The following is a 13,031-nucleotide window of genomic DNA, read 5'->3' on the forward strand; positions in this document are numbered from 1 at the left end:
GAAACATCCTCTCACCTGTATCTGCTAGAGTAAAACATTCTTTTCTATGTCTGCTTCAGGAAAATATCCTTTCACCTGTGTGCCCCAACAAAGCATCATATGACATAATTGAGTTTCCAATGAAACAGAAATTTCCACTTCACTTAGGCCTCTGGAATCAACGTCTAAACACTTCTAAGGAAACCTACCTTTCTTTGGCTATGGAAATGGTGATGGCCACTTTTAGGCAAAGTCCTTGATTGTTTCTAGGTTTTCTTAGGAACTCCCTAGCTCCTCCATACTTCAGTATGCATGGCGGCCCTGACTTCTAACTAGTGTATCGAGATGAATCACACAGTGTTACTTATGAGGATGTGCACTGTCTTCCAAAACAGCGTTTGTACTCCCTGATTCATAGAAGCTAATTTAGATATAATGTGTCAGAATGAATTTTAAGGTTGTAAGAATCCATCCCTGCAAATTTGGATCAGGTCAGATTTAATAACGTAGTTAGCGAGTGGATATTCTTTGACATTGTATCTTAGTGATGTAGAAAGGATTCATATTCTTTGTGTAGTTATTAGGATGGACATCCAAAGCTCAGCGTTTTCACTATTTAAGAAGTAGTCACTATTTTTAAAGTATCTGTTTTCCACTTCACATTAGTACACAGAATTACTTTCTGCTCAATGTCTCTGGAAGCCTGTTATGTATAAAGTCTTTACATATTCATGTGAGAAACAAGTTAGTAGATTAAAGGTATAAAACTATCAGTATCTCTGAAGAGTGTTGCCCTCATCTTTTTGTTGGTCCCAACTTGGGGTGGGAATACTGGCCAATGAATCCAGAAAACTAAATACAATGATTATAATTGGATCCAAAGATGGCAGGTACCTTGTGGCTACATGGAAACTACAAATATGAAGGAGGTGGCAGGGTGATTGTGATGGTTTGATTTGAACAAGCCCTGACTGCATAAACTAATTTAGGTAGCTCCTGCTCTGTCCTCTTGCCATTTAAGATGAATTGGAGTAAAGTGGTCCTCATTAGTACATTTCTTGGAAAAAATGAAATGGAATCATATTTGCTTATTTCATGGCCATATTTCTATTTGACAAGACAGAGATTTTGGACTGGTCTGTCCATCACTGCAGGTGCCCTTAAATAACCCACATTTTCTTAACTCAATACAGATCTACAGACAGCTCATTTTAGTATGAAGAAGCTACACCTCAGTGTGTTTTCCTTTATTACAGCAGGGGTTGCACATACTTCTTGCAAGTTCTGATGTATCAACAGTGTTTGTGGCAACACTTTCCTTTTCCTTCAAAACAGGTGCCAACTACCACATGAGAGCATGGGCATCTGGTCATGTGACAGGTGTCTTTGTTCTCAATGCATATGTTTGTGTCAAGGCGAGCAACTGCAAGAGAAGGAGAGAAAGACTTTCAAACTCTTGGCTGCAGCCGCAGTGGTCTTAGAATGTTTGAGGAAGTCACAAGAGTTCTACATAAAATACAATTTCTTTTTAAAAATCATTTAAAGAAAAAATCTCCACAATTGAGTTTTAGGACCTCTAATAGAAATCATATTTTTTTTTTCTGAAATCACTAACCAGAGAGATCCCCATTGCCATATAACTGTGGTTACTACATTAGAAAGCACAAATAGAGAATATTTTTTTTCTATTTATTTTGAGACAGGGTCTCAATCTATAAGCCTTATTGACTTGGAATTCATTATTTACATCAGGCTGGCTCTGAATCACAGAAAGACTCCTTTCTCACCCTCTTAGATGTTGGGAATGAAGGAAGAACATTCTCATCACCACAAACTCTTCAGTGTGACAGCGTTGCCATGGTGCTGGGAGGAATGGAGTGATGCTCTGCTTTCTCTGTCTCAGAACTTTCTCAGAGAAGCATCACAGCGTTAACCCGCTCACTTGCTAACAGTAAATCCATCTTCCTGAGTTCTGTCTCATAGCCTTTCTCTACATTTTATAGGTTCTTACTTTCATTGTGTATGATTGTTGAAAGAGCGATGCTCTAAATCTAATGTTGGCCTCTACAATGACCATCCCCAGTCAGACCTTCCAGAGGTTACCACTTCCAGGTTTTGTTTCCTTTTGTTATGCTGTGACTCTGAGAGGATGTTTTATGTGTTCTATGGTCCCTGGTGAAATATTTGCAGCTGATTGTCTGGTACTAGGAAGAGTAATAGAAATCAAGTTTTAAAAGGACATTGATGTGTTTGTTTTCTTAATGATATCATTAATCTAAGTACCGATATATATATTCCTCTTTGTTGTTGATCATTTTTAATAGTTCTTTTACATTTTCAGATTGACAAGATCTAAAGTCACTTGGAAGAAGGACCTCTTTTATACCTGTGGGAGATTCTCTTGATTGTGTTAATCCATATGGGATAACCCATTTGCCTGTGGATAGGACTATTTCCTGGGTAGGCATTATGAATCTTATAAAATGGAGAAAGAGAGGAAGCATGTACTCATTCATTGCTCTCTGACTTTGGACTGTGGCTTATTATAGTTTCCTTTCCAGTTGCCATGACGAAATATTCTGACAAAAACATGTTTTGCTGAGTTTAAAATCTAGTTTTCTGAAAAAAAAAAACCACTGGGAAGTTTCTTTGTTTCTTGGAAAGTTTGTGGACATCAGATGTCTTTCTATAGAGTTTAATCCATCAATTTTTAGCACAAGGGATAGATCTGTCTTACTGTTATGAAACTTGGGGTAAATGTTGATACTGCATTCAGAGGCCCTCAAAGTGTCGTGTCTCTCCTTCTCCTGATTCTATTTCCCTTCCATTCCTAAGCAGACGACTCAAATTTGTATGTAGAAGATGGGCCATTGATATTAGTCAACTGGAAATGAAGAAAGAAGTTCTTGTTAAGAGGTCACAATGGACAGCATTTGCAGCTTCCCTTGTCCTTCTAAGCAGTTGCCCTGGCCTGACCAATGGAAGGTTGCAGTGCTATTGTCTTACGTAGCTGGCATGTGGTCTCCAGATGGACTCTGAATGCAACTGTGTGAGGTTCTTGGTGAATATTTCAGAGGTCAGTGTTGAGAGCCAGGATGATCCAAGGATTTTTAACAGACTCTGATAACAGGGAAAGCTGTGTTCTTAACCAAAGTAAAGTCATCACTGGGGGCTGGGACTGGATCGTCAAAGAATCAAGACTTTGATCAGTCCCAAGGACACTGTGTGTTCAGTATGCGACACAGTTGAGATATTCTGCATTCTCTTTGTGCCACAATGATTGGTTAGCTTCCTGCTAACTTTTTTTCCATTTTATGATAGCTTTCTGCTGACTCTCCCATTTCCCTCCTGCAAACCATACATAAAGGCTATGCTTCTTAATAAAGTGTAGCATACGTCTTGGCATAAGGCATCAGCTCATGCAAAACCAATTGACCTGAAATTTTCTTTCTTCTTTGTTTCTCTCCAGTCCTCTACTGTCAGAAACCTGTAACTGAAGAATAGCCTGACCAGATCAGAGAGGTAGAAGAGAGGCCATCTGGTCATGGGAAAACTGCATGTTGAGGCACATAGAGATAAGGGAGGTGGAAATTGGAATCACAGACTCCTGTGTCCTGGAATATCCTCATCTTTGCCTCATTTTCAAGAGAGAAAATGGATCTAGCCTTAATGATACGTATATTCAGCCTTTAGGAAAAGGAAGAAAGGATTTGCAGATTTTAAAATCCCTCTGCTAGAGTCGTGTTAGTGAGAGAGGCAAACAATTTGCTAGCGAGAAAGCCAAATGGATCATCTTTTCAATTCTTGTTCACCGATTATTAGCCTGTAATTTTTCCCCAAATACATCAGTTTCTCAAAATGCCATTTTCCATTTTTCTGCAGTATTTAAAAACCTGTAGGGTTCTTCTAACTTTATGTGTGTGCGGCCTTTTGATTCCCACACCAAGCAATTCTTGAGGTTTTATTTTCTTGGATTTCATGATCCTCTCTGCACTGTCCTTTCAGCATTGTGTCAAATTCAAACCTCAAGGGTTCCCACAGGGCCAAATCCCAACTCATAGCTATTGGGCCTTGATCTACTGAGCACTGATTCTGTGATTGTGACTCCTTTTTTATTCTCAGGGACATTGTGAGGAATAAATTAAAACGCAAGCTCTTGTACTTCATTTTAAGTCTGTGCTTCCTACACATGGCCTTCAAGACAAGCATCATCTCTCGCCAAGTTACCTAATCTAAGACATCAAGTTCATATTCCCCATTAGTCAGGTGTATTGCAGTCCTGTGTTAAATGATCCAGTGAAAGGTCGTTAAGGAGTGGGTGCCTGTCTCCCGATAGAAATCTGGCCTTTATTGAGCCGTGCCTTCTTGAGGATAAAGAAAAACAGTTTCTACCAAGAAAATTTTCTAGATGACCATGAAAAGCAGGAGGTTAAAGATCTTGGAAATCTCTATTACTAGCTATTCACTCTGGCCAGGCTCATAGCCTGATATCTAGGACACAGGCTGAAGCCCTGGACGCCAGGTAGCTACAGGTTTTTGAGCCTTGGAGTTATGTTCCGCTATCACTCCTCAGATTCCAAACTCACTTTTCACCTGTTCTATAACCCAGTGTTCCCAGCTCTGGTGAGGGGTTCAGCAGGTCTTGGTACTTACCTGGGTTGTTTTGGAAGCAGGATAGAGAGAGGATCAGCAGCAGAAAGCAGGAGATCTTCATGATTGCTGCACACGAAGCTGATTAAAGACAAGGCCAGAGCTGGAAAGCTCAGCTCAGAGATGAACCCAGAACACAGAGTGCATCTGTAGTAATAGAGAGGCGGGAATAAGTAACCTTAAAGTTGACCTTTAAGAGAGAGGTGGCAATCTGAAGTAACACTCCAATAGCTAAGCTCTACGGTGTTTATCCTGAGGGTATCTCAAATCCTGAGGACATTCTACATCTTTCACCTGCGCCTACATTTTGCTCTCATCCTGGAAATGCTAATTACCTCTTGTCTAAACAGGAATCATAAATGCTCCATAGGAAACACACATTTTTTTTTTAAAAAGTAGTTATTGCCAAGATTTTTAAACTTATACTAATCACACATTGGTTGGTTTCACTCATAGTTTTTTCCCTGGTATATTTATAGTGCAGGACATGGATAGGAGGCAGAGGGAGAGGTCTTCCCAAGACTTTCATGTTATTATGATGTAAATGTCACCATTTAAGAAATATTGAGGATACATCATAAACTTTTAGAGGAAAGTAGTCATGAAATCGTTCCTGTATACCAAGAATTTGCTACAAACATACCATTCTAAACCCTGGCCAGAGCCAAGTAAATGGAGGCTGGAAATGATCCCGGCTCCTGTCTGTCTTTCTGTCAGCCCTTGTCAGTCTGCTTTCACCGACACACAACTGTTTATACTCTTCAACCTCTGGGGACAGCACTAGACAGTTATCACAGACATTTAAATAACGAGCAAAATGCTAATACCAAATATTGAATTATTTATTTTTTTGATTTTTGGGTAGGGTACTTTTTACAAGCTCAGGTGTTAAGCTGTTGATATTGTACAATGTCACCCATCATTATAGATGACTCTAAGTCATTTAATGCTGTTTGTTCCTGAATATAAATGTTCTCTGTGCTACAAATGCAGGGATCTCCTCACACACACAGAGCAGACAGGAAGGGGGCTATGTTATCTGATTTGAAGGCCTACTTCTGGTACCATCTCTTTTCCAGTGAACCTCTCTTTCCTAACTGCTGGCCTTATAGGCTACTGGATACATCATAATACAAAATCTACTCATTCCAGCTTCAAACCTCTTTATACTGTTTAATACTGCTTGCATTGTTCAAAAGTCCAATATTCATGTTTTTGTTGAGATTCAAATCAATCTCTAAAGTATGAATCTATGTAACAGAATAAAAACAAATGACACCACAAAGTTCAATGGTAGTGGATAAGTGCTCCATTTCTAGAAGGAAAGAGTGCTAAAGAAAAATGCAACCTCAGCTTCATTTAGTGAACTTAGGAACTTAATGGAGCCTGGGGGATAGGAAAACCAGTCGTTGTCACAACAGGTGAAAAAGGACTTCCTCGTGTTATTGGGGCCTGCCACCGCCAAAGCTTCTAGCCCGCTGGAACTATAGGGTCCCGAATGTGGGACCCACCACAGCGTGGAAGCCTCTAAAATTTTCCCCACATTTTGGCACCCAACGTGGGGCACAGACACCCACAGACTTCAAGAACTGGGCCACTCCAGTCTGCTACAGAACACAGCCGAGCTTCCTGCCCTGGTTGTCCGGTGCTGTGAGGAATCAACTCAGTGAAGATTCTGTGCTTCTCCCATGCTGACTAAAGCTGCAGCTGCTTAATCTCTCACTTGGAAGATCTCTGCGTTCCAGTCACGAGGACCCACATCTTCAAGCAAGCTGGCCAGGCCGCCGAGTCTGCTAAGCAAGTACAGTCTCTCCCACGGGTGCTGCTAGGGCCTCTTTCTTCTTCCCCTATCCCTCTCCTTTTCTCGGCTGTGGGTTATCTGACATGAACCCACATGCCCCCGTCTCAGTCCTGAGAGCCAAGGGCTTGAGACCAGTTGGTCCCTGGCTGCCTCAGAACACAGGGATCCCCAATCCCTCTCATTTTTCTCGGCAGTGGGTTGTCCGACGTGAGCCCACATGCCCCTGTCTCGGTCCTGAGAACCAAGGACTTGAGACCAGTCAGTCTCCGGCCAACTTCTGGCCCAGAGATCCCCAGTCCAAGCCTAGTCCCCAAGACTAGGCGGGTCTCTCTATCCTTTCTCCCTCTTTCTCTCTCCACGTGTTTCGGGCCAATGTTTTCTCTCTAAATCTTAACTACCACTAGCTCCTACCTGGCTCAAAAGACTAGGTCTCTCTCTCCCTCTTCTCCACGTGTTCCCTACAAAATGGCGGAGACTCCTTAATCTCCATTCTTTACCCCTCCCCCCCCAAAATCTCCCGCACTCTGCCTGCCAAGAGGTTTGCCCCTCCCCCAGGGGTTAACTTTTCATGCTCTGCCTACTAGCCTAGTATAAAATTCCCCCACTCCTCTGCCATTTGCGGCTGGCTGGTTACAGCCCAGCTGAATTGCCTGTAACAACAGGGTTGGCTCCTTGTTTACCCCCTCCCCCACTTCACCTTCTAGGTCATTTGCGGCCAACTATAGCTCAGCTGGCTTGTCTGGTAGCAGAGGGTCTGAGACTCAATCTGCACCACTTCGCCTCTGTTTACCTTACAGTTTCTTTCTCACAACTAAAAACTCCAGGCTGAGCCTAGAGAAACTGCCGCTGCCTGTCCTCCCCTCCCCCTCTGACTGAGAACAGTGAGCTGCTGACTCTAGGTGCTAGCCTCCAGGTGTCTCCCCGCCATGACTCAGTTTCACACAAGCCTTTCATTCCTTCTAACTTTCCTATTAATTCCTTCTAACTTTCCATATTAATTGCTTTGAGCTTTTCTTCAAAGTTAGCCTTTCTTTTCTCTAAGAAAAACAACAGGCAGAATTCCTTGGCCTCTCTGCTAGAACATCCAGCCACCACGTGGTAGCCCAACCACCACATGGAAGAACAGGCCTCTCCTCCACTACTTCTAAATCCGCCATTAATGCCTTTTCCCCTAACAGGAATGCCTAAAACAACAGTGTTTGTGCTTTTCAACCCAAAATTTTTTGCTTTTTGTTTAAATGTCTCCTTTTCACTCATTATATATTCCCAACATTTTTTTTTCAACTTTTAAAATTTCTTCAAGGTTTGAAAGTCATCTAAATCTACTTCCACAGGTTAAATCAACATGCTGATCACCATCTTCCAGCTCTTAATTAACAACTAGTTTCCTTTTACAGACAAACTGTTGCTGCCTACATAATTAATATGATTTTCTTCCTCAGTCAGCTAAAACAGACTCAAAGGTGACTTCTAAGACTAAAATTTCCTCAAACACCTTTGCTTTCTAGAATCTCAACGACACACCATGACATGCCTGATCCCAAGTAGCCTAATGCTTACTACATACCCTTTACAGACATCCCCCTGCTTGGGTGCTGCTTCCCTGTTGTGATTATTCTACAGGTGCTCCCACAAGTCCAGCAGAGACTTGTGGAGCCTCCTGGAACCTGCCTAAGATGCCATGCTGTCTTCTTACAGCCGCAACACCTGACTGCAGATTCCAGAGACACGCTGAGATCCAGAGACGCATGCCAAGATCCAGAGATGCTCACTGAACCCTATGGACAGATTCAGACCTTCCAGCTATAAATGGACTCTTTTGCCAAAGTCAAATAGCTAAAGTTACATGTTAGTGAGGAAAACGTAATGTCTATCTAGATTAGTCAGATATTACTACCCTCAAACTGTACCACATAAATTCAAATGATTCGATGATCCCTTGCCTTCCCTACCCCCCCCCCCAACTCCCCTTACCCTGTGACTTAATGGTGCTAACCCCTCTGGCCTACATAGTGCTTTCTTTTGACTTCCTCATTCAAAATTTTCAGTGACCCCCCTTTTTTAAAAAAGTAAAGGGGAGGAGATGTGGGACTGTGTAAGGGTATTCTGGGTCATGGTTGAGCAGGTGTCTAGAACCCGGAGACTCTGTAGACTCTTCGTGGGATTCTCCGTGAGAATCAGCAGGAGTTTGGCACTCCCCAGAATCCAGGATCCTGAAAAGCGGTCACGGTCTCCATAGAATTACATTGTTCAGTCACATAGGCCAGGCTATAGGCCTCAGGCCCTAGGGATTTACATACTAATGAAGGCCAGAGGGCAGAGCAAATTAAGCATGCCTCTCCCAGATCCTCCCCCAATCCTCCCCCTTTCTCCCTCCCTATATAGCTCAGGACTGCCCTGAGTTTTCGGGGGTACGCCTAGATCCACCTATCATCCGCCAAGACAATAAACCTTTTTGGAACCAAGGACTTCCTCGTGTTATTGGGGCCTGCCGCCGCCAAAGCCTCTAGCCCGCTGGAACTATAGGGTTCCTCCCAAATGTGGGACCCACCACAGCGTGGAAGCTCCTAAAATTTTCCCCACACATTCCCACTTTCTCTTCTATTAGATGCAGTATATCTGGTTTTATGTTGAGGTTCTTGATCTACTTGGACTTGAGCTTTGTACAAGGAAATAAAAATGGATCAATTTGCATTCTTCCACAAGCTGACTGCCAGTTAGACCAGCACCATTTGTTGAAGATGCTTTCTTTTTTCCACTGTATGGTTTTGGTTTCTTTGTCAAAGATCAAGTGACCATAGGTGTATGGGTTTATTTCTGGGTCTTCAGTTTTATTCCATTGATCTACCTGTTTGTCTCTGTACCAGTACCATGTGGTTTCTATCACTATTGCTCTGTAGTAGAGCTTGAGGTCAGAGACGGTGATGACCTCAGAAGTTCTTTTATTTTAACAATTGTTTTCACTATCCTGGGTCTTTCATTTTTCCAGATGAAGTTGGGAGTTGTTTTTTCAATATGTGTGAAGAACTGTTTTGGAATCTTGACGGGGATTGCATTGAATCTGTAGATTGCTTTTTGTAAGATGACCATTTTTACTCTGTTAATCCTACCAATCTATGAGCATGGGAGGTCTTTCTATCTTCTGAGATCTTCTTTGATTTCTTTTTTCAAGGATTTGAAGTTCTTGTTCTACAGAACTTTCACTTGGCTTGTTGGAGTTATACCAAGATATTTTATACTATTTGTGACTATTAAAGGGTGTTGTTTCCCTTATTTCTTTCTCAGCTCATGTGTCCTTTGTATAAAGGAAGTCTACTAATTTGCTTGAGTTAATTTTATATCCAGCCCCCTTGCTAAAGTTCCTTATCTTCCTCTGGTAGATTTTTTTTGGGGGGAGGGTTGCTTATATATATCATATTATCTACAAATAGTGATACCTTGACTTTTCTTTCCAATTTCTATCCCCTTGATCTCCCTTTGTTATTTTATTGTTCTAGCTAGAACTGCAAGTACTATATTGAATAAATAGGGAGAGAGTGGGCAGCCTTGTTTTGTCCCTGATGTTAGTGGGATTGCTTTTATTTTCTCTCCATTTAATGTTTGCTATTGGTTTGCTATATATTGCTTCTATTATGTTTAGGTATGTGCCATGAATTCCCGATCTTTCCAAGACTTTTAACATGAAGAGGTGTTGTATATTTTGAAGGCTTTTCAGCATTTTATGAGATGATCATGTGATTTTTTTTCCTTTGAGTTTGTTTATATAGTGTATTATGTTAATGGATTTCTGTATATTGAACCATCCCTGCATCCCTGGGATGAAGTCTACTTGATCATGGTGAATGATGGTTCTGATGTGTTCTTGGATTCAGTTTGCTATGATTTTATTGAGTATTTTTGTATCAATATTCATAAGGAATATTGGTCTGAAGTTCTCTCTCTTTTTTGGGTCTTTGTGTGGTTTAGGTAACAGAGTAACTGTGAATTAGGTAGTGTTCCTTCTGTTTCTATTTTGTGGAACAGTTTGAGGAGTGTTGGTATTAGCTCTTCTTTGAAGGTCTGGTGTAATTCTGATCCATCTGTCTTTATATGTTACTTGGCCTTTTTACCTTACAGCTTTCAGTGTTCTTTCTTTCTTCTGGGCATTTAGTGTTTTGATTATTATGTGATGGGAGGAGTTTCTTTTCTGGTCCAATATATTTGGAGTTCTGTAGGTTTATTGTACTTTTATGGCCATTTCTTTCTTTATGTTGGGGAAAATTTTCTTCTATGATTTTGGTGAAGATATTTTCTGGCCCTTTGAGCTGGTAATCTTCACTTTCTTCTATTCTTATTATTCTTAGGTTTGGTCTTTTCATTGTGTCCTGGATTTCTTGGATATTTTGAGTTAGGAGTTTTTAATGCTTTGTATATTCTTCGACAGTTGTGTTTATATCTTCTATGCCTGAGATTCTGTCTTCTATCTCTTGTATTCTGTTGGTGATGCTTGCATCTATAGCTCCTGTCTTCTTTCCTAGGTTTTCCATTTCCAGGGTTTGCCTCTGTTTGTGATTCCTTTATTGCTTCTATTTCCCTTTTTACATCTTGGACCACTTTGCTCAATTCCTTCACCTGTTTGAATGTCTTTTCCTGTATTTCTTTGAGCAAGTTCTTTGTTTGCTCTTTAAGGGTTTCTACCTTAGAAGTTAATTAAACCTTAGTGTTTATGTTTTCCTGTATTTCTTTAAGTGAGTTATTTATATCTTCCTTTAAGATCTCTATTATCTTTATGAGATGGGATTTTAGGTTAGCATCATGCTTTTCAGGTGTGTTGGGGTATCCAGGGCTTCTTGTGGTGCAAGAGCTGGGTTTGGTTCTGATGGTGTGAAAGTATGTTGGTTTCTGTTAGTTATGGTCTTGTGCTTAGCTCTTGCCATCTTGTTATCTTTGATGTTAGCTGCCCTGGGTGTCTCTGTCTGAAGCTTTTCCCCTGTGTACCTGGGTTGCAGCGGATCTCCTGGGAGTTCTGTGGCCCTGTCTGCAGCAAATCTCCTGGGAGTTGTGGTGGTGAAAGAATGGAGCATGCAAGCAGATCTACCCAGTTGCAGGTGCAGACCAGAAGGGAAATGTTGTTCCTGCAGAGGGGAGGGGGTTCCACATCCATTGGGCTCCTCAGGAGTCCGAGCTGCTGCAGTTATTTTGATGGGTGTCTTACCTGTTGCCCTGGCTGCATCAGGTCTCCTGGTAGATTTGCAGACTTGTGGTGTTGAGAGAGAGGTGCAGACAAGTAAATCAGCCCAGGCTCCGTGGAGGTGGGAAGGGAAAAGGCCTTATTTACATTTTGACTAGTTGATCACATTCTTCTTGGTCTGTTTTCTCCTTCCTTGTGACAAAAACATTTTAAGTTTGATTTACCCTCATTTGCTTATTTTTCTATAAATGTGTATCCTTCTTGGGTCATAGGTTTAGAAATGTCTTTCTGAGCAGTGTTGTAGAAATTTTATACCATATTTGTTTCTTGTTTTATAGTTTATATTTTCGCCTTGAAGTTTTCAATTATTTGCTGATTTTGTATATAATATGCGACAAGGGGCTGAAACTGAAACCTAGGATTTCATCCTGTGAGTTGTCTGGGTTAAAGGCTACATTGAATTGTTGTATCATAATATGTCTATGATTACAATGAGGATATTAATGAGTAAGCAATTAGACCCTAATGCTAGACTTGAGGCTGGTGGAGCTGTTCAGTATCTAAATTATGAAGACCCTGGATAAGTTTAGAAAGGCTTCTTAAGCTCTTTATACCTTCAAAAAACATGCCTTCAAACGACCTTTGTGAAGCTGGAAACTTCAAACCTCTGATAGCCCCTAGAATCAACTTCTAAATGCTTCTGAGGAAATCTCTTTCTTTGGCTAAGGAAATGGTGATGGCCACTTTTAGGAAAAGTCCTTTCTTATCCTGGGATTTCTCAGGACCTTCCCAGATACTCTGTAATTTAGTATACCTAGAGGTCTTGACTTCTAAATAGCATATCAAGATGAAGATGAATCACAAAGTGTTACTCATGAAGATATGCACTGTATTCTAAAACAGTGTTCTCATTCCCTGATTCATAATTTGGATATAGTGTGTCAGAATGAATGTGAAGATTGTCAGGAACTGTAGCCCTTCCCTGAAAATTTGGACCAGGTCAGATTTAATAATGTAGTTTTAGCTAGTGAATATTCTTACCTTTAATATTATACCTCAGTGATGCAGAAAGGTCTCAAATTCTTTGTGTAGTTATTAGGAGAGGCATCCAAAGCCCAGCTTATTGACAATTTAAGAAGTAGTCATTATTTAAAAAGCATCTGTTTTCCCCTTCACATTAGCACACAGAATTACTCTTACTCTCTGCTCACTGACACTGGGAGCCTCCTATGTATAAGGTCTTTTCAGATTCATGTGAGAAACAAGTTAGTGGATTAAAAGTATAAAGCTATCAATATCTCTGAAGAGTGTTGCCAGAGTCTCTTTGTTGGTCTCAACTTGGGGTGGGAATGGTGGCCAGTGGATTCAGAAACCTAAATACAATGATTATAATTGGATCCAAAGAGGTCATATGCCTTGTGACTGCAAGGA

General features: G+C 41.0%; 1 protein-coding gene across 1 annotated transcript; it reads right to left on the reverse strand.

Moving 5' to 3' along the window:
- Nucleotides 1–1,271: 1,271 nt before the first annotated feature.
- On the reverse strand, nt 1,272–4,693 carry LOC114616037 (beta-defensin 37-like). The gene is made up of 2 exons (XM_028761580.1): nt 4,633–4,693; nt 1,272–1,402 (listed from the first exon to the last, which is right to left on the reverse strand). The coding sequence occupies exons 1-2, from the start codon at nt 4,691–4,693 to the stop codon at nt 1,272–1,274; spliced, it is 192 nt and encodes a 63-aa protein (XP_028617413.1).
- Nucleotides 4,694–13,031: the final 8,338 nt, after the last annotated feature.

Source organism: Grammomys surdaster, unplaced genomic scaffold (assembly GCF_004785775.1).
Source record: "Grammomys surdaster isolate TR1022 unplaced genomic scaffold, NIH_TR_1.0 233262, whole genome shotgun sequence".
NCBI lineage: Eukaryota > Metazoa > Chordata > Mammalia > Rodentia > Muridae > Grammomys > Grammomys surdaster.

Bases quoted from the DNA above. Each gene is read 5' to 3' on its own strand.
- LOC114616037 (XM_028761580.1), bottom strand. From the start codon at position 4,693: ATGAAGATCTCCTGCTTTCTGCTGCTGATCCTCTCTCTATCCTGCTTC. The intron at 1,403-4,632 runs GTAAGTACCAAG...CTTCTCTTGCAG, and splicing joins CTGCTTCCAAAACAACCCAG to TTGCTCGCCTTGACACAAAC.